The sequence below is a fragment of the Phyllobates terribilis genome, unplaced genomic scaffold (genome assembly GCF_046119375.1).
Source record: "Phyllobates terribilis strain yellow unplaced genomic scaffold, ASM4611937v1 Scaffold_8__6_contigs__length_399053987, whole genome shotgun sequence".
NCBI classification, from domain to species: Eukaryota; Metazoa; Chordata; class Amphibia; order Anura; family Dendrobatidae; genus Phyllobates; species Phyllobates terribilis.
In genome coordinates, this window is record NW_027362768.1 from 307,380,544 (window position 1) to 307,403,569 (window position 23,026).

Consider the following 23,026-nt stretch of genomic DNA (forward strand, 5'->3'; position numbering starts at 1 on the left):
AACCATGGAAAGGTAAGGATGAGGTTGCTTTATTATTTTACTTTTATTGCAGGAGATCGTTGGCTTCAGCTGGAATGGGCGTGATGGTAAGTATGGTTTAATTTAGAACAATAAAGAATTGTGTCTTTATTTCAATTAAAGGACTTTATTCTGGGTGTTTGTGTTTTCTTTTAACTTTGACTATGGGGTTAGTAATGGGGGTGTCTTATAGACGCCTCTCCATTACTAACCTGGGCTTGATGTCAGCTGGCATTATAAGCTGACATCAACCCCAACCCTATTACCCCCTGCCACCGCACCAGGGCAGCGTGGAAGAGCGAGGCTAAGTGCCAGAATTGGCGCATCCTATGGATGCGCCATTTCTGGGGCGGCTGACGGCTGGTGTTTCTTGCCTGGGAGGGGGCCAATATTCATGGCACCCTTCCTGGGCTATTAATATCAGCCCCCAGCTGTCTGCCTAGCCTGTGCTAGCTATTAAATTAGGGGGGACCCCACGTTATTTTTTTTAGGGGGGTTCCCCCATTTTAATAGCTAGTAAAGGCTAGGTATTCAGCTGGGGGCTGATATTAGTAGCCTGGGAAGCTCCGTGGGTATTACCCCCTTCCCAGGCTTCAAACATTTGCCCCAGCTGTCTGCTTAACCTCCGCTAGAGCCTAAAATTAAGGGGAACCCCACGCCAATTTTTTTTTAAATAAATCCTTTATTTTAACACTAAATGACAAGTACAGTAATCAACACTTTCACTGTACTTCATATATATGTGACTGACATGTTTCTATCTATCTAATCTATGTGTGATTCTCTATTCTTTCTATTCTAAATTGTCGAGTACAGATGCTGAATTGCCGGCCGGCTTTCTTAAAGAGACGGTGCATGAAAACACTATTATTTTTTTAAATAAATCCTTTACACTAAATGACAAGTACAGTAAGCAACACTGTCACTGTACTTCATATATATGTGACTGACATGTTTCTATCTATCTAATCTATGTGTGAAGCTCTATTCTGTCTGTTATAAATTGTCGGGTACCGCTGCTGAATTGCCGGCCGGCTTTTTTAAAGAGACGGTGTACGAAAACACTAATATTTTTTTTAATAAATCCTTTACACTAAATGACAAGTACAGTAAGCAACACTGTCACTGTACTTCATATATATGTGACTGACATGTTTCTATCTATCTAATCTATGTGTGAAGCTCTATTCTTTCTGTTGTAAATTGTCGGGTACCGGTGTATGCCGCTGATGAATTGCCGGCTTTTCATGTCATTCTACATTATTCTTAGTTGTTTTCCTTCATGTAGAATTAACCTACAAGGAAAGAAAGGGTTTATTTTCATTCCGATATTTGTGTCCCATTGACTTGCATTGGTTTCCGGTATCGGAATCGGCGATATCCGATACTTTTTGGGTATCGGCCCGATCCAATCCGATACGATATTTCCTGATATCGGAAGGTATCGCTCAACACTATTTGGGACCCCAATCTCCCAGATCCCCTAACTGTCTAATTGCCTCCAATGTATTGGCGATAGTTTTCCCAGTCTGATTTATCATTAGTGTCATCATGATATGCTTATAGGCTGGAGGGGCATTTCTAATGATACGATTTCTAATAGATACACTTACAATAACTTGCATGTAATAGTCATATGTATTTGCTGAAATAGCATTTTTCATAACCTCCTCCTTCAATCTCTGAGCACAATCTTTCAATGTAAACCATGGTTTTTCATTTGGTGGCCAATCTGCCTCTGATGGGTATTTATGCTGTAATGCCATGGCCACAACATCAAGCATACTACACACCACATGTGGCTGCTGAATTGTCAAGGTACGGAAGGCCTCCTTCACTACAGGTTCATGAATGAGTTGGACAAATTTTGAGCCATCCACTGCGTTCACCTGCACTCCATGAGCCCCCATCTCCCATAATCTGACAGCCCAAGCTACCAAAGATTCATTTGGCTTTTGAGAAAAACGATCATGAAGGTCATTAAGCTCCTGCTGACTGCAATCCTCTACTGCATTCTTATTCTGTTTACCTGCAGCAGTCTCTACCATCCGTCTCCGATATATAGGATGAACTTTCACTGGGTTAAGAGGAGGATCAATTTCTCTCTTTCCATTGAAATATTCATCCTCAGTCTCTGGATCGGTGATGTTTTCGGAGTCAGTTGAATCCCATACATCCCCATCCCACTGATCAGGGCTCCACTCTATCCCTGCTTTGGCTATGGCCAAAGCTTCTTTCTTTTTATTAACCTTCCCTCGCCTCCTTTTGTATTTATACTGCGCTACACATACAGCAGCCTTTTCTGCAACATGCTGATATCCATCACATCGGTCCATTAATAACTTATTCTGACACTGTGCTATAACCAATGCATTCTGGGCCTCACACAACTGTCTTTCCAATTCCTGAACTTTTGTTAATATACGTATTCTTTCCTCATGCTGTTTTCTATATGCATACAGCAGGATCCATCCACGCCTGCCAACAGCGCCCAACTCTTTACCTTTTTCTACTTTCACTTTCTGCAAGCATGAAACCACATCATCAGGTTCAGCATCATTCAAACATTTGTCCCACGCTTCACTCAAACCAGCACTGTGGGACCATTTGGTTGCCAAAATATAATAGGGAGTCTGTTCCCAACCTGGAATCTCAACAGACTCACTTACACCTACCTTTCTCTTAAAGAAAGGCATGTTTTACGCAATATAACAATATCACTCTATCACACCTTATCACACAGAGTCCTTATCAATTCAAGATGATTGTAACTTTTAACAAAAAAAGAACTTCTGAGCCTTCTGCATATCCTGCCGACTACGCCAAATGTTATGCCAAGTTTTTAGCAATAAGGTTCGGATACGGCTTTAAAGAAGGCAACCCTTTGCGATATAACGCAATTTTATTTATAATAGTTGATTTAAAAGGTAAAATACATAATTAAAGGAATAGTATGATATGATGATATTGCATGCACTTTTGTATATGTTATAATACAAAGGTTAAGTGCATATATATATATATACTCACTTCGTCACCAAGGAGCTTTTAAACATCATCCGTCTGGAACATCAGAGAAGCAATTTCACCAAGACAGAGAGACCCCTGGAAGTCTTCACAACACTGCATGGGCAGGTACATACAACACTACACATCAGTGCAGGTATAACTTATGGCTTCTGTTTGTATCATGATTCCAGTGACTTTTATAAGGCTTAGACAATGGAAGCCTAAAACTGGTTAATGTTTATAAGTATGAGTCGTCGATAATACAGAATTGGCCAGGTTCTGTAATCTCGAGAAGTTTACCTATAAACATTGTTTTAGAAAATAGATCTGTGTATTTCTTATGGAACATAATGGTAAGTGTACACACATTATCTGAATCAGTATTTTGGTTACAATAACACTATTTGCCAAAGCAAATATAACACTGGTCACTTGTGTACAAATCAGGATAATGAATCTTTGAAACACACAACTTCATAGACCATAGAACAATTAACATTGTCTTACAGCATTGACACCTAGCAAACACTTTGTGGATAGCATGCATCAAGGACAGTTCATGTGAAAGAACTACTTTATCAGTATCCGAGTATATCAATGATATTACACTGCAGTATATTGCAATATATTCCACACTTGGTCTAATGACCACACTTTATCAAAGCATATAAGCAATATGTTACAATATGTAGGCTATAAGATATCCATATTTTTATTAGCACTACAGGTACTAGAAAGAAATTGTGATTGTGAAGAGAAAGTAGTGTGGTGTTTTTTCTCCTATTACTCATTTTGAAAATGAAATCTTTGGGGCTAAAACTATATTTTATTGGAAAAAAAATGATTTTTTTAATTTATTTGTTTCACTTTGCGTTAGATCATGTGAAGCATCTGAAGGGTTAACTTATTAAGCACTATTTTGAGTAATATAAGACATGCATTTTTTTAAATTATTTAATTTTTTGGGGGGATGGGGTGGTGGGAGGGGTTAATATACAAGCACCAGACAGACAATTGAGAAATTAATTATCCACTAAAAAATTCATATTTTAAAAATTTCTTGAAATTTTAAAAAATTGTTGCAAACTTTATAAGCTGTTGAATGTCCTCAAAAATTAAACAGATGAATAAAACATTATCCCATCATGAAGTAATGTTTTAAATGTCTTTTTTGACTATTTTCCATGGCACAATCTGATTTATTAGCAGACATTAAAATGTTTAAAAAGTGCATTTTGTTTAAAGTAATTAAAAAAACAAACAGAAGTTTTTTCTTTAATGAACTAAAAAAAAATTCACCTGAATTTAACATTAACATAAACAATGTGTCATAATAAAACAGTCTCAAAACCAAAGGTGATAAATAAAGGCATTCCAGAGTTATTGCCACGTAAAGTGACACATGCGAGACTTGAAATTTCCATCCTAAAATCAGATTTTTTTTCCAGCTCTGATGATTTTCTAAACATATACAATATGAAGACATTGCCTAAGTGGTATGTATGTACTCTGCACATGTAAAACTTTTATTTTAAGAAGTATTCCATTTTCTGTTTGAGTCACTGTCACGGGTGTATCAAGTGTGACAGACAGTCGCTCAGGATCCGGCTGTAGAAAGTCACTGCTCTTGACATTGAGGACGCCTTCTTGATCCTCTCATCTCTGTAGTGTAGTGATATCCTATTTCCTTTAAGACCCAGCAGCGACCTCCGCCTTCTGCTGCTAATTGACACACCCTTGCTTGGCAGTTAAAAACTCTCAGTGTCTCCAGAGAGTCACCAGTGATAGTTGTATTCTCTGTCCATGCCTGGAGTATTAGTAGTTGGCTAGTTTCTTCTTGGACTTCCCTTGGAGGATAGTTGGCATTATCTCTCTGGTGTCTTCTCAAGCTAAGTGTATCCCCTTTGTTTGTTTATCTTGTTGTCTTTAGTTACAGTGGGGGCCTGACTAGTGTTCACCCAGTCCCTCGCTACCTAGGGCCTAGCTCTAGGGACATTGAGGGATTAGGTTTCCTGCTCGGCGATAGGTGCCAAACCTATATAGGAATGATAGGGTAGGCAGGGTGATATTAGATCTGCCTAGGGGTCTCCATTCCCCCTTTCCCTAGTTGTTGGGCTCCCTTCCCCCACTTCCCATCGTTGTACTCTTGTTCCTTCCCTCACCTTGCCTGACTGTCACACTTTCAGCCACTAATATCAATTTGTATGCATTTTTCACAAGCAATTCTCACTTTGATACAAATCTCTTTTTTTAATACCACTAGAATATTAATTTCTAGGTTTCTGTATAAATCCATCATCAGTTTCCTCACTTAGTGGTAGCATTCATTTCAGAAACACATTTATTTTAGGGGTCCAACTCTTGGAACCTCCTCTGGTCAATTGTTGGAAAGGTCAGTGCCGCTCAAGTGAGAGCTTCTGCCTGTTCAGTGTATGTCTTGACTTGCAGAGTGCTTGGTACTTGCTTGTGCTGTACTTTTTGCTCCGGTATTGCTGGTACTGCAGCATTGTCCTATTCAAGAGAATGGGAGAACGAGGCAATAACTTGCCCTTAAACCAAGAAAAGTATGATACAGACAAGTGCCAATCAGTCTGCAAGCTGGCATAGACAATGAAGAGGTTTAATTTAAAGCCCCCCTTTAATCAACTGATCGGGGGGATATCAAGAGTCAGACCCCTTTAATCTAATTATTATGTGTGTATATGTATGGTTATGTATTTGAAAGAACAGTAAAAAACAGTAATAGAGCTAGTACTTGTGTTACTAATATGGGATGTCTAGGATATATAGATGATTACCAACTTTTTGCATGTTTTGTTGTCAAGTTATTTTTACTTGCTTTAGAAATTCTCACTATACATATTGGGTTTCTGGAGATAAATTGTATGTTTTTTTCTTATTTCAGCATTTTTTTTAAACTATGTAGATCCTGACAGATTATCTGTCATTTTCAGCTGTTATCAGTAGTTATAGGTCCTGACCTATTACACCATCTCTGTCTGCTAATCAGTATTGTGTAGAGGACAGATGTCATCACTGCACTCCTGGGTCATGCACGGCTGCTGTGTGTCTGTACAAAACTGACCACAAGTGGGCAGATGGAAAAATGTAGGATGTTGGTTTACACTAGTAGAGATAAGAAACTCATCACTTCCCAGTCTACATGCTTAACTATTCCAGGCCATAGATTGCCTATGCTTGTCGTAAACCATAAAATAGGAGGGTATAAATCATATTCTTGGATTCAACAACCAGGGTAGCAGGCATAGCAATTTATAGTAAAATGGAAAAAGGATCTAGCTGACCAGCATTAGCTTTACTTATGGTTCGAAGCAGGGAGGGCATTTCTGCCGGGACATGGGTGATAGCAGTGGAAATGCAGAGAATCCAGCTTCACGAACTCATAAAACGTTTTCTTTAATGGTCAAGATAACTCTTATAGGGCTTAGCAGCTAAGGTCGTCCAGCTTCACTGAATGGTGCAATTAATAATAATTGTCGATGATGGATAGGCTACAAATGGAAAACGTAATGTAAATTTGAAGGCAAGTTATTGGAAAATTGATTAAAAAAGGGAAAGACACAAATGATATGGAGGCCAAAAGGTAATATAACTTTTAATTGTTTTATTTCGTGCTACTGGAACTAGTCTTTATAACACGGGTCCCCATTACAAGTTTTGCTTGTAGGGAGTGGGACCTGACGCCACTTGTTAACCTTCTGATCATATTGTCATAAAATTGACATAACATCAAAGCTTATGATGCAATGAAAAAGTGGATGTGTAAGATGGGGGGTGGTTATTTCCTCCTGAGGACTAAAGGAACCTCAGTGTAAGGGATCATGCACATGACTGAATTTTCCATCAAAACATCAGATTGTGCTCGGAAAAATGTCCGTGTTTGATCTGATATTCAGATGGCACTCGTCCATGCAAGTCAATGAGTGTGTGGAAATCAGCAGACTGCACTCGGATGACATCTGAGTGCAGTCTGATATCCACACACTGACATGATGGAAATTTTTTGTTCTCCATCTTTTCCTCACAGTGTCATCCGATACTCTCACCCAAGAATCAAACTAGACTTTGATCAGAGTGTCATTTGCATCATCATCCCGATTCTCTCGGATGAGAGACTCTAAGGCCGTCTGCACCGTTAAAAATGTGTGCAAAATTTTGCAACTTTTTGAAGTTCTGCGCATTTCTAAGAAAAAGTAAGTAGGGAAGTGTGCAGAGTTGAGCAGGAAGGGGCAGAGCCTACCATAGACCAACAGATGTGCCATAGCCTAGGCTAAAAATGGTAATACATTATGATCCAAACCTATTTCTACTTATAGCAGGCATTGATATTTTTTGGGGGGATATTTTTGGGGTTCCCGCAGCCAAAAGATGCACCAAATTAATTAAGAGCTGTCTGAACCTCAATATATTTGGTGCATTGTACTCCACTGTCTTTTAGGTGAACGATGGCATATGACATGCCAGACTTAGTAAACTCTAATATTACATGTTTCAGTTTTGCGACTCAATTGACAAGTAGTTATGGATTAGTGGAAAGGGCATGAAAACGTGCACCAAAATTGGGTTGTAAAATGTTGCTATAAATTAAGTCGAAAAGTACAATATTACATGATTAACTGGCCCAGTGTAGTCGTATAATTCATCATGACTGTAGCAGAAGAACGTTGGTGATTACTACTCAGTGTACAAAATGATCAATGAACCGCAGTGAATCACTTGCGTGTTTGAAGAATGCTTGGGAAAACATTTATCTATTTTAAGAACTCATAACCAAAACAAGAAAAAATACTTAAGGGAAAGAATGCAAAAATAAACTAACAAAAATCCAAACATTGAAAAAGCCATTTTAGTGGGCACGACACAGGGAACATTCAGATGTGTTGTGCAATAATGTAATAGAAAGGTTCTCGATAATATATGGTGGGTGCTGCTAATTTAGATACAGGTTATGTTATAGACTATCATCATTACCACAATTATCTTCAATATTATCATACTCAGAGGGTAGAAATAAAAAGCTACAAAAAAACGGAGAATGTGTTCTTGCAGTATATCAGGTCTCATTCAGAGGATTGCTCTCAGTGGGAAAAAAACAAGATCATCTTGCAGTTATGATACCTTTTAATGGCTTACAAAAATAAAATAAATGATGTTATAAGGCAAGCTTTTGGGACAACTTAGGTCTCTTCCTCAGGCATGGTATAGTATAACATGATATATGAAGAAACACAAATATATGCACACATACCATGCCTGAGGAAGAGACCTAAGTTGTCCCGAAAGCTTGCCTTGTAATATCATTTATTTTATTTTTGTAAGCCATTAAAAGGTATCATAACTACAAGATTATCTTGTTTTTCCCACTTAGAGCAATCTTTTTTTAACTGGCTAACATGGTACTAAACCACTTTTTTTCTTTTTACAGTGGGAACATGAACCTGTTATGATCTATGAAGCTATTCACATTTCCATGCATCAACCATTGAAGACTCACACGACTTTAGGTACAGTCCCACTGGTTTCCTGATAATGCCTTGCAGCTATCACATGCGCATGCTATTGTGCAGCCAATCAGGAAGGATCATTATAGCCTGTATAAAAGCCAAGGCAGAGAATGCAGCAGCCATTTTAGGATGGTTCTGGATAGCGAGAGAACGTCAGAGCTCAGCAGTAGAGACCAGAAAGGAAGGTCATAAAACATTGGACAAATACTACAGACAGTGTGTGCTATTAAACTGGTGCAGTGTAGATGTTGAGTGTATTATTCTGGGAATAATACAGAGATTTAATTCATAGGAGGAGAGTGTGATTGATCACACAGAGATCTAGTGTAGCTGGCAGGTTGTATTTGAATTACCATTTTTTTCATTCTTTATGCACAAGAAATCATCAAGCCCACACAATATTTCTTGAAGAAAAAAAATTCTAAACTCAGTGTCTGTAAGTGAATATGTGCTTGTCAGAAGCGACTGTACTGAGTTTTTACATTTCCTGTTCAATCATTTTGGAAAAGGGGAAATAATTGTCTTTAAAAAAATACAAAAGAAAGTTAACCAAAATGCAGACTTTTAACAGCTACTGTCTTCCTCACAAACTATACATGTCACATATTTTTTTCCACACCTCTTTTAGCAGACAAATTTGACATTTGTACTACACAAATACGGCCAGTTGACTAGCAGTTCTTGTTCAGCCCTTTTTAAAGAGGGGGAATAATTTTGATTAAATAAAAGCAAAAATATGTTTAAAAAATCACACTGTATTTTTGCACACCTGTTTTAGTTGTCAGATTTAACACCTGAGAACACCACAGCAATACTGTGATTTGTTACCGCATTTAGGCTTTTTGACGTCTATCTATCATTTCTTGTTCAAGACTTTCTGGAAAGAAAGGGATAATTGTGTTAAAAGAAGCAAAAAAATGATAACAAAAATCCAGACATATACCTGTAACATCTACATACATGTGTTAGTAGTCAAATTTGACAACCAAACATGCCACATTAATACTGTGGCCTGTTACTGCCCTTTGGATGTGTACCTACCTACCTATCATTTTTTGTTCAGTCCTTTTTATGGAAGGAGGAATAACTGCGGTTGAAAGCAGTGACAACATTTAATTAAAGTTTAGTAAAAAATGTATGGTTCAAAGTTAAGAGTCACTGGCAATTGACAGCATATGGTAAAAGAAATCATGGCTAAGAATTTGTGAGCTACAAAAAGCAGTAGCACCACCATCATTACAGGCACCAACTGTCAGGGTACTAATACTACCACATACAATTGTCTAAGTTTGACTCCGGTAAGAGTATTTGTGGTAGGAAGCAGAGGACATTATGGAATATATGGCACATCACTCATCTCAGTCATAGCAGGATGATGTTACCTCTGACAGTGACACTGTCAGTTGAGTCAGTGTTCTGTAGATATTCCTCCTCCACTGCAGCTGTAACAATTATTTTTTTACATTGATGGCTTTTAATCCTTTATCTGTTGTGTCCTTTAGTGACTTAAGCCACAGCACTCCAAGGGCTATAGAAGATGTTCCACAACAACGTCTTGCAGTTGATTTATTGTATGAGTTGAACAATCAGCATTTGCACTCAGATTAGATAAGGTCTGAGGAGTTGGCGAACATGATTCAAATGCCTTGCTATGTTGGTGGCACTGACAGCTGTGATGGTAAAGGCACTATCAGTGGCAGCCAAGATCGTAGTGGCACTCTGAGTTAAAGGGAGCCTTTCACCCACAAAATGCAAATTAAACAGTTACATATTTAATTGTTGTTAAATTTAAAACTCATTTTATTCAATATGCAAATAAGAGGACATTGGTGAACCATTGGCATGGCCAAGGGTTCAGTGCACTATTACGCCCCCTCAATTTGCATTATGAGCAGTTCCCCTGATTCTGAGTGACATGGCTCTCTTGACCAAAGCGAGCTCTGTTGAACTCAAACCACGGCACTGTGCATGCACTGAAGAAGTTGATGGTGCAGACATAGTACGCTTGGCCCCCTTTTTATCAATGCCTCCTATCAAGAGCTTCAGAGAAGGTGGAGAGGATCAGTTACATGCTCCACCTATCTTCACTGAATCACAGAATAGGTCAATGTCATTGGTGATATTCTTGACCTATTCTGTGATGCAGTGAAAACTTCTATCATGTGTAATGTGACTTGTTCGTCCTTCGTTGATTATTTGAAGGCTCCTTCTCATTATCTGCACATGGATCAGAAATTGTGGCTTTGACCTTTTGTTTAGTCCTTTCTGAAAATTATTTCTATTGTTCTGCTTTCCATGTGGTTTTGTCTTCTTTAAGAGTCTCTATTTTTTCGCATGTGAAACTTGCTTTATTCTTCTTCTTGTGTGAACTTGCATTCATCATTTTAGGAGTCACATTTTGTTGAAGAGTTCTGCACAAGTTCTTTTTATTCTTTGATATTCTTTTACTAGCCTATTCTTAACAAATTCTAGTTTCACATCTGACTCAGGTCTTGTCTGTAGTGCCTTAATAAGTGCACTAAATGTGTCAGGTAAACTGCTCATCAATATGGCTACAGCATGGCTGTCTTTTATAACCTCACCCACTGATCTCAGTTGTGCAATCACTTCCAACATTGCATTTATGTATATACTTTTCTTTGTTAAGTCTGATATTGTAGTTTTCTTAGCAGAAATAATTTGCTGTTCAGATTGGATCTTCCATGAAGCTTTTGTAGTACATTCCACATGTTTTTAAGCATCATGTCTCATGTGGATCAGTTGATCATCACTAATAAGCTTCCCTGTCTGTTTTTCTTATCCCGTTCCTGATTAGTAATCTCTGGTCTCTCTGTAGTAATAACCTCCCACAAGTCATCTGTGGGAAGTTACATTTCCACTTTAAACTTCCATAGCTGGTAATTGTCATTATTCAGTTTGGCTACTATAAATTTCATCTTTGAGCTGCTGGCCGTTTTCCTCCTCTCTTTTATATGTCCCAACTTAGTTTCTTACTCGAGGAGATGAGAACCTCTGGTAGATTTCTTGTCTCTGTCGGTTACCAATCGGTCTTGTGCTCTGCTCTTTGATGAGTTGTGTCTCGGCCTACAACCTATTGCAGATTTCAGCTTTCAACAGCGTCATCAGCATACAGACATTGTGGGAGAATGAACTGTTTTACTTGGCACCTACAGCAATCATTATATGCACCATCAAAACATTGAGGATTACAGGAGAAACTAACAAACACAGACCAAAGAGGTCAGTCGTAACAAACTCAACCCAGTCGCTCAAGCATAAGTCTGCAGCTGTTGTATATATAAGGTGAGACATCCAGGTGCTGGGCGCTCCCAAACTAATTAGAAGAATCTCAAAAGTGGATATAAAATAGTGATCAAAAATAATAGTAACATTTATTTAAAATCACAATGTGTTTCAGCTGCGAACACCCGAAGAAGGCTGTTCGCAGCCGAAACGCACCGTGTTTTAAATAAATTTCACTATTATTTTTATCACTATTTTTGATCACTGTTTTATATCTACTATTGAAATTCTTCTAATTTGTTTGGGAGCGCCCAGCACCTGGATCTCTAACCCTTTATTGCCTTCTGTTGGAATCTCTCTTGGAGGATTTCCCTACAGTACACCCGGTTGGCTGCACCTTTTTCTTTCCACTATACATATATATGGAGTTGTACCCTATCTACACAACTTCACTAGATGAGACATTTTACTAACCAATATTCAAATTATTTAAAGGGGTATTCCCATCTCAAAGATCCTATCCCAAAATGTAGTAGGTGTAACAATAATAATATTAGCAAATACCTCCAATTAGAAATGTAGGATAGTTCTTCTGATTAGTTATGTCTGTGTCATAGTTCATCTGATTAGCTATGTCGCTTAGCCCATGTTCAGGGAATTGCAGTAGCTTAGGTATTTATGGCTATAACCACTAACAACTAACAAACTAACTGTCACTATGTGTGTGGCCGTAATCATGGATACCTAAGCTACTGCAATACCCTGCACATGGGGTAAGTGACATAGAGAATCAGAAGAACTATAATACATTTCTAATTGGTGGTATTTGCTAATGTTATTATTATTATGCCTACTACTTATTGGGATAGGATCTTGGAGATGGGAATAATCTTACCTTTAATACTTACTATGCTCAGATAGTGCTATCTTTTCTCCTTTTCCCACTGGGATAATCCACTTTTTACACAGTTGTTGTATATAACAAATTATTTCTGTTGTGACGTGGATTATTTCTTCATATCTCGTAATATCTAAACTTTATTGTATGCTAGTCTACAGTATATAACAACCCCAAGTATTGCCATGACCAGTTTTTCTCTATAAACTGTTATTCTAATGTAATTGACCTTCTTGCTCACCTCTCTTGTGCTTTGTGTAGGAAGTAGTGTATCACCGGTAAGATCCTGTTATTGGTGCACTATGGGTTGATCATTGCATAATTATATTTATTAGTTGTGGTCCTTTAGAATCCTGATTTCTTTCTGGACCTCCTACAGCTCTATATACTGAAACAGAGACACAATGATTGCATGATAAGTGTTTACATACATTAGATCGTTCCACCATAGGACTGATATCATTTGTACAACTGTGATTGATTGACAATGATATATTAAAAAAATCAACATAAAATGGAAAAATATGGAAGAGATAAAGTGAATCTAAACAATTGTAAATCTGCTGTACTTTGTCATTTATCTAAAAAAAAAAGTTTATAAAAGTTTTCTGCTGCTACCGATGAAGAACATGTGAAATGATGATGTATCTAGAGAAGACTGCGTATTTAGAATATTTGGGACCCAAAAACATATTTGTGTGTGTATATGCACCTACATGTAATATATAACAGAAAAAGGCAGACAAGTGCAAATAGGGTAATAATGTGTTAAAAGTGAAATCGAGGGGTGAGGGGGTTGCTCACGTGATTGGGTTGTGTGTGTCACCCAGCCAAACCAGATCTCACACTTTGCACTGACAAGGGGCAGTACCCCAAAACACAGTGTCTGCAAATTGAGATTTTGGTTTTGGCTATTATCCTAAGTCATGTGACAAGGTTCGTTAGAGAGTCGATATTGACTTTTAGAATTGCTACTTCCTATAGGTGGCGCTAGAGTTCTAGTCCTCTTCTGTTGCATATTTCCCAGAGGAGCATTGTGGCTTAAAAATCTCCTCACTTTGGCATGTAAGGCTTGACATATCCCTCTCCGCAAGGAGAAACGTCACCTCTTGGATCTCGGTCAGACGCCTCTCCTCCAGCCAAACCAGATCTCACACTTTGCACTGATGAGGAGCAGTACCCCGAAACACAGTGTCTGCAAATTGAGATTTTGGTTTTGGCTATTATCTTAAGTCATGTGACAAGGCTCGTTAGAGAGTCGATATTGACTTTTAGGATTGCTACTTCCTATAAGTGGCATTACAAGTCTAGTCCTCTTCTTCTCTGAACAGACAATTCAAAATGCCAATTAATGTCCATAAATCTGGTCTGCAAATAAAAGAGGGTCTTCTTCTGCATGTAGGTTGAGGACAAGTAGGAGATAGAAGTTCGGGTAGACCAAACTCTTTTTCAAAACTGAATTACATAACTCAGTTCAGTACGAACCTGAAACGCGTTAATAAAAGTTGCTCCTTTCTCACTACCAGAAAGTCTATCTCCTACTTCTCCTCAATCTAGATATAATATATACAGTATAATATTAGATGTATAAGGCATGTATGTTGTGAATATTAATACGCTGATGCATTATTATCACTTTAATATTAACAAGAACCAATTGACATCATTTGCATCTATCTCTGGCTATGTCTTTCTGAAGCTGTTATTCTTAAGAATTATTATCATTATTTATGCCTGGTAATTTAGTGTAAACTACCCCAGGAGCTGCAGATAGAGTCAGTTCTGGAGATTTATGATCTGGATAGCGCAGTGACACATTACTTAGGATCACATAATCGCCTTGTATATCTGTTCTAAATTAAAAGTAAAAGTGAAATGTGGCTGATAATGTGCCCTGCTGGGAGTAATGTGTTGTTCTATGGAGGGTGCGATGTTCTGCCTCTCACCATCATCGCTGTAGTGTGGGAGGTCAAGGTATTACTATGCTGGATGTTATAGGCTTCTGCACAGTGCTGGGAGGAGACAAGGAACTCACTCTCAGAAGTTTGGAAACTTTCAGGCTGCTGCACACTTTACCCAACACTAAGCAGAAACACCAGGATCCAATGCTTCTCCACTGCCCCCAGAACTGACCCAGGCTACTCCAGCTCCACAGAAGACACAGCCACCCCTATAGGAGAATGTCAGCAAGTCACGGGGGGTCACAGAGAAGTTTGCCGGATTTGGACTGCTTGCTTTAGTTTTATCCAGAACTCTGCTCGGATATAGAGAGAGAATACAATCACTTCCCCTATAGAGCAGTCTGACGAGGAGGCAATCATGCAGCACCCCCTGGATATTGGGGCTCACTATTTCCCGCATGAAACCTTTGCTGATCACAGGTCTCATCGATACAGGAGTTTCATGATAGAAGAAATTTTAACTGATCATCAAGACCCCAAAATATCTCCGCCCACAGGAGAGCTGCTTAAATTTGGGGTACAGGCCCTGCTGTCCACCCGACCTTACCACAATCACCTGGGTAGGTTCCACTACGCACACACACACATATATATATATATATATTTACATAATTATTAATTGTATATTATATTCTTCAATTCTAGTACATTATAAAAATATTAATATTATATATATATATATATATATATACACACATATATATATATACTTTAGTATATTATATAATATTAATATATATATATATATACTTTAATAATAATAATAATAATAAATACATTATTATTATCGTTAATTATTATTATAGTCATCACAATTATGAATTTTGCTGTTATTATTATTATTCATATATTAAAGAATAAATAAAACCATTTTGGTTAGGTAGCAGCCCCCCGAATGTATATGACCATATAATCCTGTATTAAGATAGGAACCACTACAAAAGTTTTAATGTAGCAGTCAGTTTATCTATGAATATACACTATGTGTATATACTTATATATTCTTTTTTAGTAATCTTATATGAACAGTAACTAAACCCCATACAGCCCTCTAGAGAAGTTCACATTGACACGTTTATAAATCATATAGACAGATCAGAGATAAATAAACACATAATAGAAAAAAATGTTGCTTTTTCCTTTTATAAATGGATACATAAACAAATAAGAAGAATCATTTAAACAATAATTAATATAGATAGATCATGGATAAATGGACTTACACTTAGAAGCGTAAAAATACAGATATAAAAATTGTGACAATGATAAATTAATATGACTACATAAAAAAATGTATCTATCTATTATCTATCCATCTTTCTATCCATCCATAGATTTGTCTATCTATTATCTATCTATCCCTCTATCTATCTATCTATCTATCTATCTATCTATCTATCTATCTATCCATCCATAGATCTGTCTATCTATTTCTATCTATCTACTTTAGGCCAAGTTCACATGTCCAGTAATCATCAGTTAGATCAAGCAGCAATCCATTAGCAAAAAAATCGTGCAGAGACAACTTTTCTGTCCAGCTAAAAAAAACGATTTCAGCCGGATCCATTTTTTTTAACATTGAAGTCTATGGAAAACGAATCCGTTAAATAGCCATCCGTTTTTCTTTCATTTGAAAAGGACGCTTTTCTTTATTACTGGATCAGTTTCAAATTAAACAAATCTGATGACAATTTACTGTAACTGATCAGTTTTCCATAGACATCAATGTTAAAAAAGCGGATCCAGTTGAAATAATTTTTTTTTAGCTGGACAAAAAACTTATGTCTGAACAACTTTTTTGCTAACAGATTGCTGCTGGATCTGATGATTACTGGACATGTGAACGTAGCCTAAGAAGTTTAAATGTTACATCTGGGTATTAAATTCACCACCATTATCTCTTCAATACTTTGGAATGATGCCTGCATATGTGTATATATATATATATATATATATATATATATATATATATATATATATGTATTTTTTTTTTTTCACCTATTTCTGCATGACTTTTTACTCCTAAACAATATTTAAAATAACATTTTAGGTGAGCTAGCCAAATATGGGGACAAATTCACTATACACTAATAAATGTTGTGGAAAGTTGCATGTGAAATATCCAAGCATGTATGTGTGTGTATACATATATATATGTACATATATACACACATATATATATATATATATGTATAAATATATTTATTTATTTATATATATAGATATATACACACATATATATATATATGTATATATAAAGACATATATTTATATATTATATCTAAAGACAATACTCATAAGAATATCATTAATAGTCATAATATTAACTAGGAATAATAATTATATTAGATAATATAATAATAATTATATTATGCTTTAATTATATTATAATAATTATATTAGATAAAACGTGTAATGAGAAAACAACAGTTTATATATATATATTTATTTATGTTTTACTACAATTTATTATTTCCTCATTATACATTTTATAATGTCACAATTAATCATAATATTTTTAGTATAATGACTATTATTGATATTCTCATGTGGATTGTTTTTATGATGATTACCATTTTCATCATCGTGTAACGAATCTTTAAATGCTCGGTAACATACAATGTATCTATGTATTTTCCTTAAAATAAATAGAATAAGTTCTGAAAATAATAATAATAATAATAATAATAATAATAATAATAATAATAATAAAATATTGTACTGTAGAACCTGTAAAGTTAGAAAGTTGAAAATTCTCCTCCTATGTTATTTATACAGTCTGGTATATTCCTGATCTAGAAAAAAATCCAATTTATATAACGATTAAATCGTAAAAAGAGCTGTTTGTCCCACGTTTGCAGATCTGTCCTGTATATGTTTTCTGAGATAGGTGGCTCTGGTATACATTTAGAAATACTGCTTTTTTTACTCTTAATATTTGTATTGTAGGTATTTTATGTAATTCTCATTCCTCACATCAGTTATATCAAAACTCAGATTATAAATAAATTAGTTGTTATTTAGGTAGATAGATAGAACGGCTTGTCAATGTACAGATATTAACATGAGTCATCTGTTTTTTAAATCGGTATGTCTGTTTTTCCACGTATTTATCTATTTTACTGTGATCTATCTATATTATTTATCAACTTGTGTACGTGAATTTCTCTATAGGGCTGTAGGGGTTTAATATATAATATAATAACAAGATTTTTAAACTTAAAATAAGTATACACACATATTCATATAAAACATCTAAAAAAATTAACATTTTTGTAATAGTCGCATTCATATCTTATATGTATATCATATATATGGATATAAAATTTAGGTCAAATTGTAAATTAGATTAAATTGTAAATGTTATTGCAATTATGGTTATTTAAAGCAGAGATATATATAGATAGATATATGGGATAAAGCGTTTTAATATATTTTTCCTCCAGAACCAAAAATATTCCAGTCCCAAAAAGTTTAGAAGATGTGATAATTGTAGGGCAATGTACAAATAAATTCTGAAATAATAATAATAATATTAATAATAATAATAGTAATAAATGTTTTTTACGTATTTATATGCGTTTTTATTGTATATTATGTATATACTAAATAAAAATGAAAGTTTGGTTTCTTAATGCTTGCATGTAAAATAGTGTATGTTTTTTTACAGTGTATTAAAAACAGAAAAAACAAAACCAAAAAAATGATGGAAAAACAAAATCACTATTTTTTTTTTGCATTTAAGCACTGGCTTTGATATAAGGCTTTTACCTTTTAATCTCCCAGAGATTGTGGAAAACAGAAAGATGGCTATGGTTATTAAGAAAAAGAGGGGGAAAAAAAGAAGAAAAACAAGAGATAAACATGGTAGATGATAAAGGAAAGAAATAAAGAAAGGAAAGAAAGAGAGAAAAAGAAAGTGAGAATGAAAGTGAGAATGAAAATGAGAAAGAAAAAGAACGAAAGGAAGAGTGTAAGAAAGGATAAAAGAAAGAGAAAGGAAGAATGAAAGAAAGAAGGAAAGAAAGAATGAATGAATGAATGAATGAAGAAAGAAAGAGAAATAAAGGACAAAGTAGACGATAGAAAGATTTGTACCGGTTCCTTGGCTACCTTTGCTTTCCGCATATATTATTACATGGGGCACTTACATCTTGTGTATGTGTGTATTAGGGAGTTGCATTAACACATTGTCTGCCAGGCTAAATATTAGTACTTAAAGTGGCCCAATAATATTAGTAGAGCTTGTGGCTGTGATAATAATGGCTACTATGGTGTATTTGGGTTTATGTGTTATATATCAGTTTTGTGCAGACAAGCTATAATCATGATTCCACCCCTGATCATTTAAGTTATTAGTGACACTTTATAATGCCTGATCATTCATGTCTCTTCTACAGCTCTACTGAAGGCAGAACAAGCCTCCATGTTCAAGTTTCCCCTGAGCCCCTTGAACTGCCCAGGACTGAGCTCCCCCATCAGCTCGGCCCTTCTGGCCGCCAGCTCAGGTCTGCAAGGAGGGCCAGGGTCTCCTCACCACCTGCCACTAGAACTGCACCTCAGGGGGAAATTAGAGGCAGGAATCTCTGAGCAGGGCAGCAAGGCCAAAAAGGGCAGAAGAAGCCGGACAGTGTTTACTGAGCTGCAGCTGATGGGGCTGGAGAAGAGGTTTGAAAAACAGAAATACCTCTCCACACCTGATAGGTAACTATCATCACCATCCTCATCATCATCATCATTTGTATGTTCTTAGAGGCTACGAGGAGAAGTCTACAATAGACTTCTAAGGAAACCAATAACTTATTGAATAAAATTGAATACAATATCAATAAATTCTCTGTTATCAGCCATTAAGGCTGACCGTAGAGGTTCTACAATGAAAGTACGAAAGTGCATAAAGTGTTTGCCCCCCCATGATGGTGTCATCATCTACAATTCTGGAAATGCTTACAAGCAAATATGTCAATTAGAATAATAGCTTTTCGATAGGTTTGCATTTACTGGCCCTTTAAATAAGTCAGATTTATGGAATCCGCTGAATATTGAGCATCTCATGAGCCTCCTACATCAGAACTTTACACAGAGCTCATTGTGATCTCACATAATAAGTATATAGAAAAGAATCCGGCACTCAAAATGGCATGATAGGAAGAAGATCCTTCTAAAAGGATCATGCCATTTTGAGCGCCAAATTTTTTTTTATATATATTTAGGGGTTGGGACCTTATCCAAGCACCAAACCATTTTTAGGAGTGCCGTACTTCTTTACAAATACAACTCACATAAAAAGCAAATATTATGTAGAATTTATTTAAGAATTAAATAAAAAATAAAATAATAAAAAATAATCACTAAATTAAATTATTCATCCAATTTTACTCTGAAGCATTATTATTATTATCCTAAACCCTTACAACATTATCATACAGCACAAATTACACTTGCCTTTAGGTATCCCCAAGGCTTTGAGTACAGGCTAGAGCCAAATACTGGGCATGCAGGTATTTGTAGTAAGCTGTTTTATATCAAATCTAAACTACTTTTTTTTTAAACTAAAGTAAATATTTGTACTTATTAACTAACTAAATAAATCATTTTATTTAATAATATATTTGGACAATATAATATCTTATTTCAAATATTTATTTTTTGCAGTTTACAGTTTATTTCACGTTTTACATCCAACGTGCATTATATGAACGTTATGTAAAAAATTGTAAAAAAAAATTGTAAAAAATAAAAACTTAATTAATTCTGCTAGATATTTTCATTGTAAAATATCATAGTAAATGTACAACAATGGACCATGACAACTTAACCGTTAGATATTGTTTCCTATCATAGCTGTATTTTTTTCAGAATGGAAATATTATGGTATGTAATTCATGGGAGATTTTTACACCCAGCATGACAGTAAATATCCTGGGTGGGTGTACTGAATGGTGTTCTCTCAGCTCTGCAGGGTCTATAATAATACAATAGTGTGATGTTTACAGGAGTATTTGGAGAAAAGTGTCATTATTGTACACCAGTGTTACACAAGGTCCATTGTGAGCCCAATAATGCAAGTACATACAGGGATATATATTCTTGGAAGAGAGTTCCTCTTGTAGATTATGTATCTGGGTCTACATTGTAAAAAATCCATCAATCAACTCCTTGTAAAAATAATTTATTCATCATATCTTGTCTTGCCATTCTCTGTCTGTATGTACTTTTTATCTATCTATCTATCTATCTATCTATCTATCTATCTATCTATCTATCTATCTATCTATCTATCTATCTATCTACTGTATCTATCTAATATCTTCTGCCTCATGTATCCCTTTTGCATAAAAATAACAATATTCTCCTTTATTAAAAAGTAAAGTTGTATGTATATACTTTTCCTATCTATCTATCTATCTATCTATCTATCTATCTATCTATCTATCTATCTATTTACATATATATATCTATTTATCTATCTATCTAATATCTTCTGCCTCATGTATCCCTTTTGTATAAAGATAACTACCGTATATTCTCCTTTATTAAAAAATAAAGTTATATGTATATACTTTTCCTATCTATCTATCTATCTATCTATCTATCTCCTATCTATCTAATATCTTCTGTCTCATGTATTCCTTTTGCATAAAAATAACGATATTCTCCTTTATTAAAAAATTATTTGTATGTATATACTTTTTTCTTTCTATCACATATCTATCTAAATATTACATATATATATATCTATCTACTTATCGTATATCTCTCCACCTATCTATCTCTCCATCTATGATCTATCTACCTATCTATCTATTGATTATATCTATTTATCTATCTATATATCAATCTATCCATATCTATCTATCTATCTATCTATCTATCTATCTATCTATCTATCTATCCTATTTATCTATATATGATCTATATATATATATATATATATATGTATCTATGTATCTATCTATCTATCTATCCATTTATCTATGCATGCATGTATCTATCTATCTATCTATCTATCTATCCACCTATCATGTCCTGCCTCATGTTTCCCTCGCATAAAAATAACCATATTCTCCTTCAGTAGAAAAAGTTGTAGGCTTTCTTTCTTTTTCTTTCTTTCTTTCTTTCTTTCTTTCTTTCTTTCTTTCTTTCTTTCTTTCTTCTCCTGCCTCATTTATCCCTTTTTCATAAATATAACTATATTCTTCTTTAGTAAAAAAAAAGCAGAGTTGAGACAGAACTCCAAAAAGTAGTTGTGAGAATAATGTGAATTTATTCACCATAAAAGCCTTGTTTCAGCTGTCTTGCTGCAGCCTTCATCAAGCATTTGTTATAGATTACTTTCTCCTTTATGTTTTGCAGGATAGATCTGGCAGAATCTCTGGGACTTAGTCAGCTACAGGTGAAAACCTGGTATCAAAACCGACGCATGAAATGGAAAAAAATAGTGAGTTCATTTTTTCCATATATTTCTTATTACTAGTTTGTTTTTCAATGTGCTGTGCAATTTTACATAACATAATATGTAAATAATATTTGCATAAAAATAAGTAGAAAAATGATATTACTATAATGTGTTCAATTTGCTGTGGTTGATTGGCTCCTAAGCTTTTTGGAATTGGAATATTTTTGTTCTAGTGAAACAAAATATTAAAAAGCTGCATCCCCTTTTTATGACGAAGTGAGTTTCTATGTCTATATCTGTTTTTTTTTTTTCTAAAAAAGTACATCTGTTTGTGCTTAAGGTTTTACAAGGTGGGGGACTTGAATCTCCAACTAAACCCAAAGGTCGTCCAAAGAAAAATTCCATCCCGAGCAGCGAACAACTTTCAGAACAGGAGAGAGCAAAGGAGGCAGAAAAACAGATGGAGGAACTGCACTCACCTTGTGAGGTCAATCAGGAGGAGTAAAGGGAGTAAAGGAGACCCCATTGCGGTGCCACAGAAATGAATGGAGGAGCGCACTGATTTACCCCAAGGAGAAACTTACCTCCAAGAGGATAAGGGTTCTTAAGATGGAGCATGTCACAAAGAGGTTTACTAAGAAGCACTGGGACTTATTTAAAGCAAAACAAGACTTATCCAAAAGGTGCACAGAAAAGTTCTAAGGAACAAAGACACTTACCTACTGTATGGTCCAGACCATACACTAAAGACTCAGTCGAAGGCCCTGTTGGCTGTATTATGGGATTTTAGGCCACAGCTTAGCTAATATTTTGGCCCCCATTGGTACAAAACCCTGTTAATCATTCTGACTCCAGAATGTGGATTTCTCTAATTCATGGAAATAGGGATTTAAGCTACAGATTCCAACATTCTCCTTTTGTTATCTCACCAGAAGATACAGTAACACAAGCTGAGTGGCACAAGGGTTAGTAG

General features: G+C 35.5%; 1 protein-coding gene across 1 annotated transcript in view; it reads left to right on the forward strand.

Moving 5' to 3' along the window:
• Nucleotides 1-14,708: 14,708 nt before the first annotated feature.
• BARX1 (BARX homeobox 1) overlaps nt 14,709-23,026 on the forward strand; it is an 8,489-nt gene continuing 171 nt past the window's right edge. Inside the window, exons 1-4 of the mRNA XM_073642743.1 lie at nt 14,709-15,214; nt 19,055-19,358; nt 22,011-22,095; nt 22,394-23,026. The exon at nt 22,394-23,026 is cut by the window's right edge and continues 171 nt beyond it. Coding sequence (XP_073498844.1) covers nt 15,013-15,214; nt 19,055-19,358; nt 22,011-22,095; nt 22,394-22,558 — 756 coding nt within the window. The 5' untranslated portion in view covers nt 14,709-15,012 and the 3' untranslated portion in view covers nt 22,559-23,026. The remainder of the gene's footprint in view (nt 15,215-19,054; nt 19,359-22,010; nt 22,096-22,393) is intronic.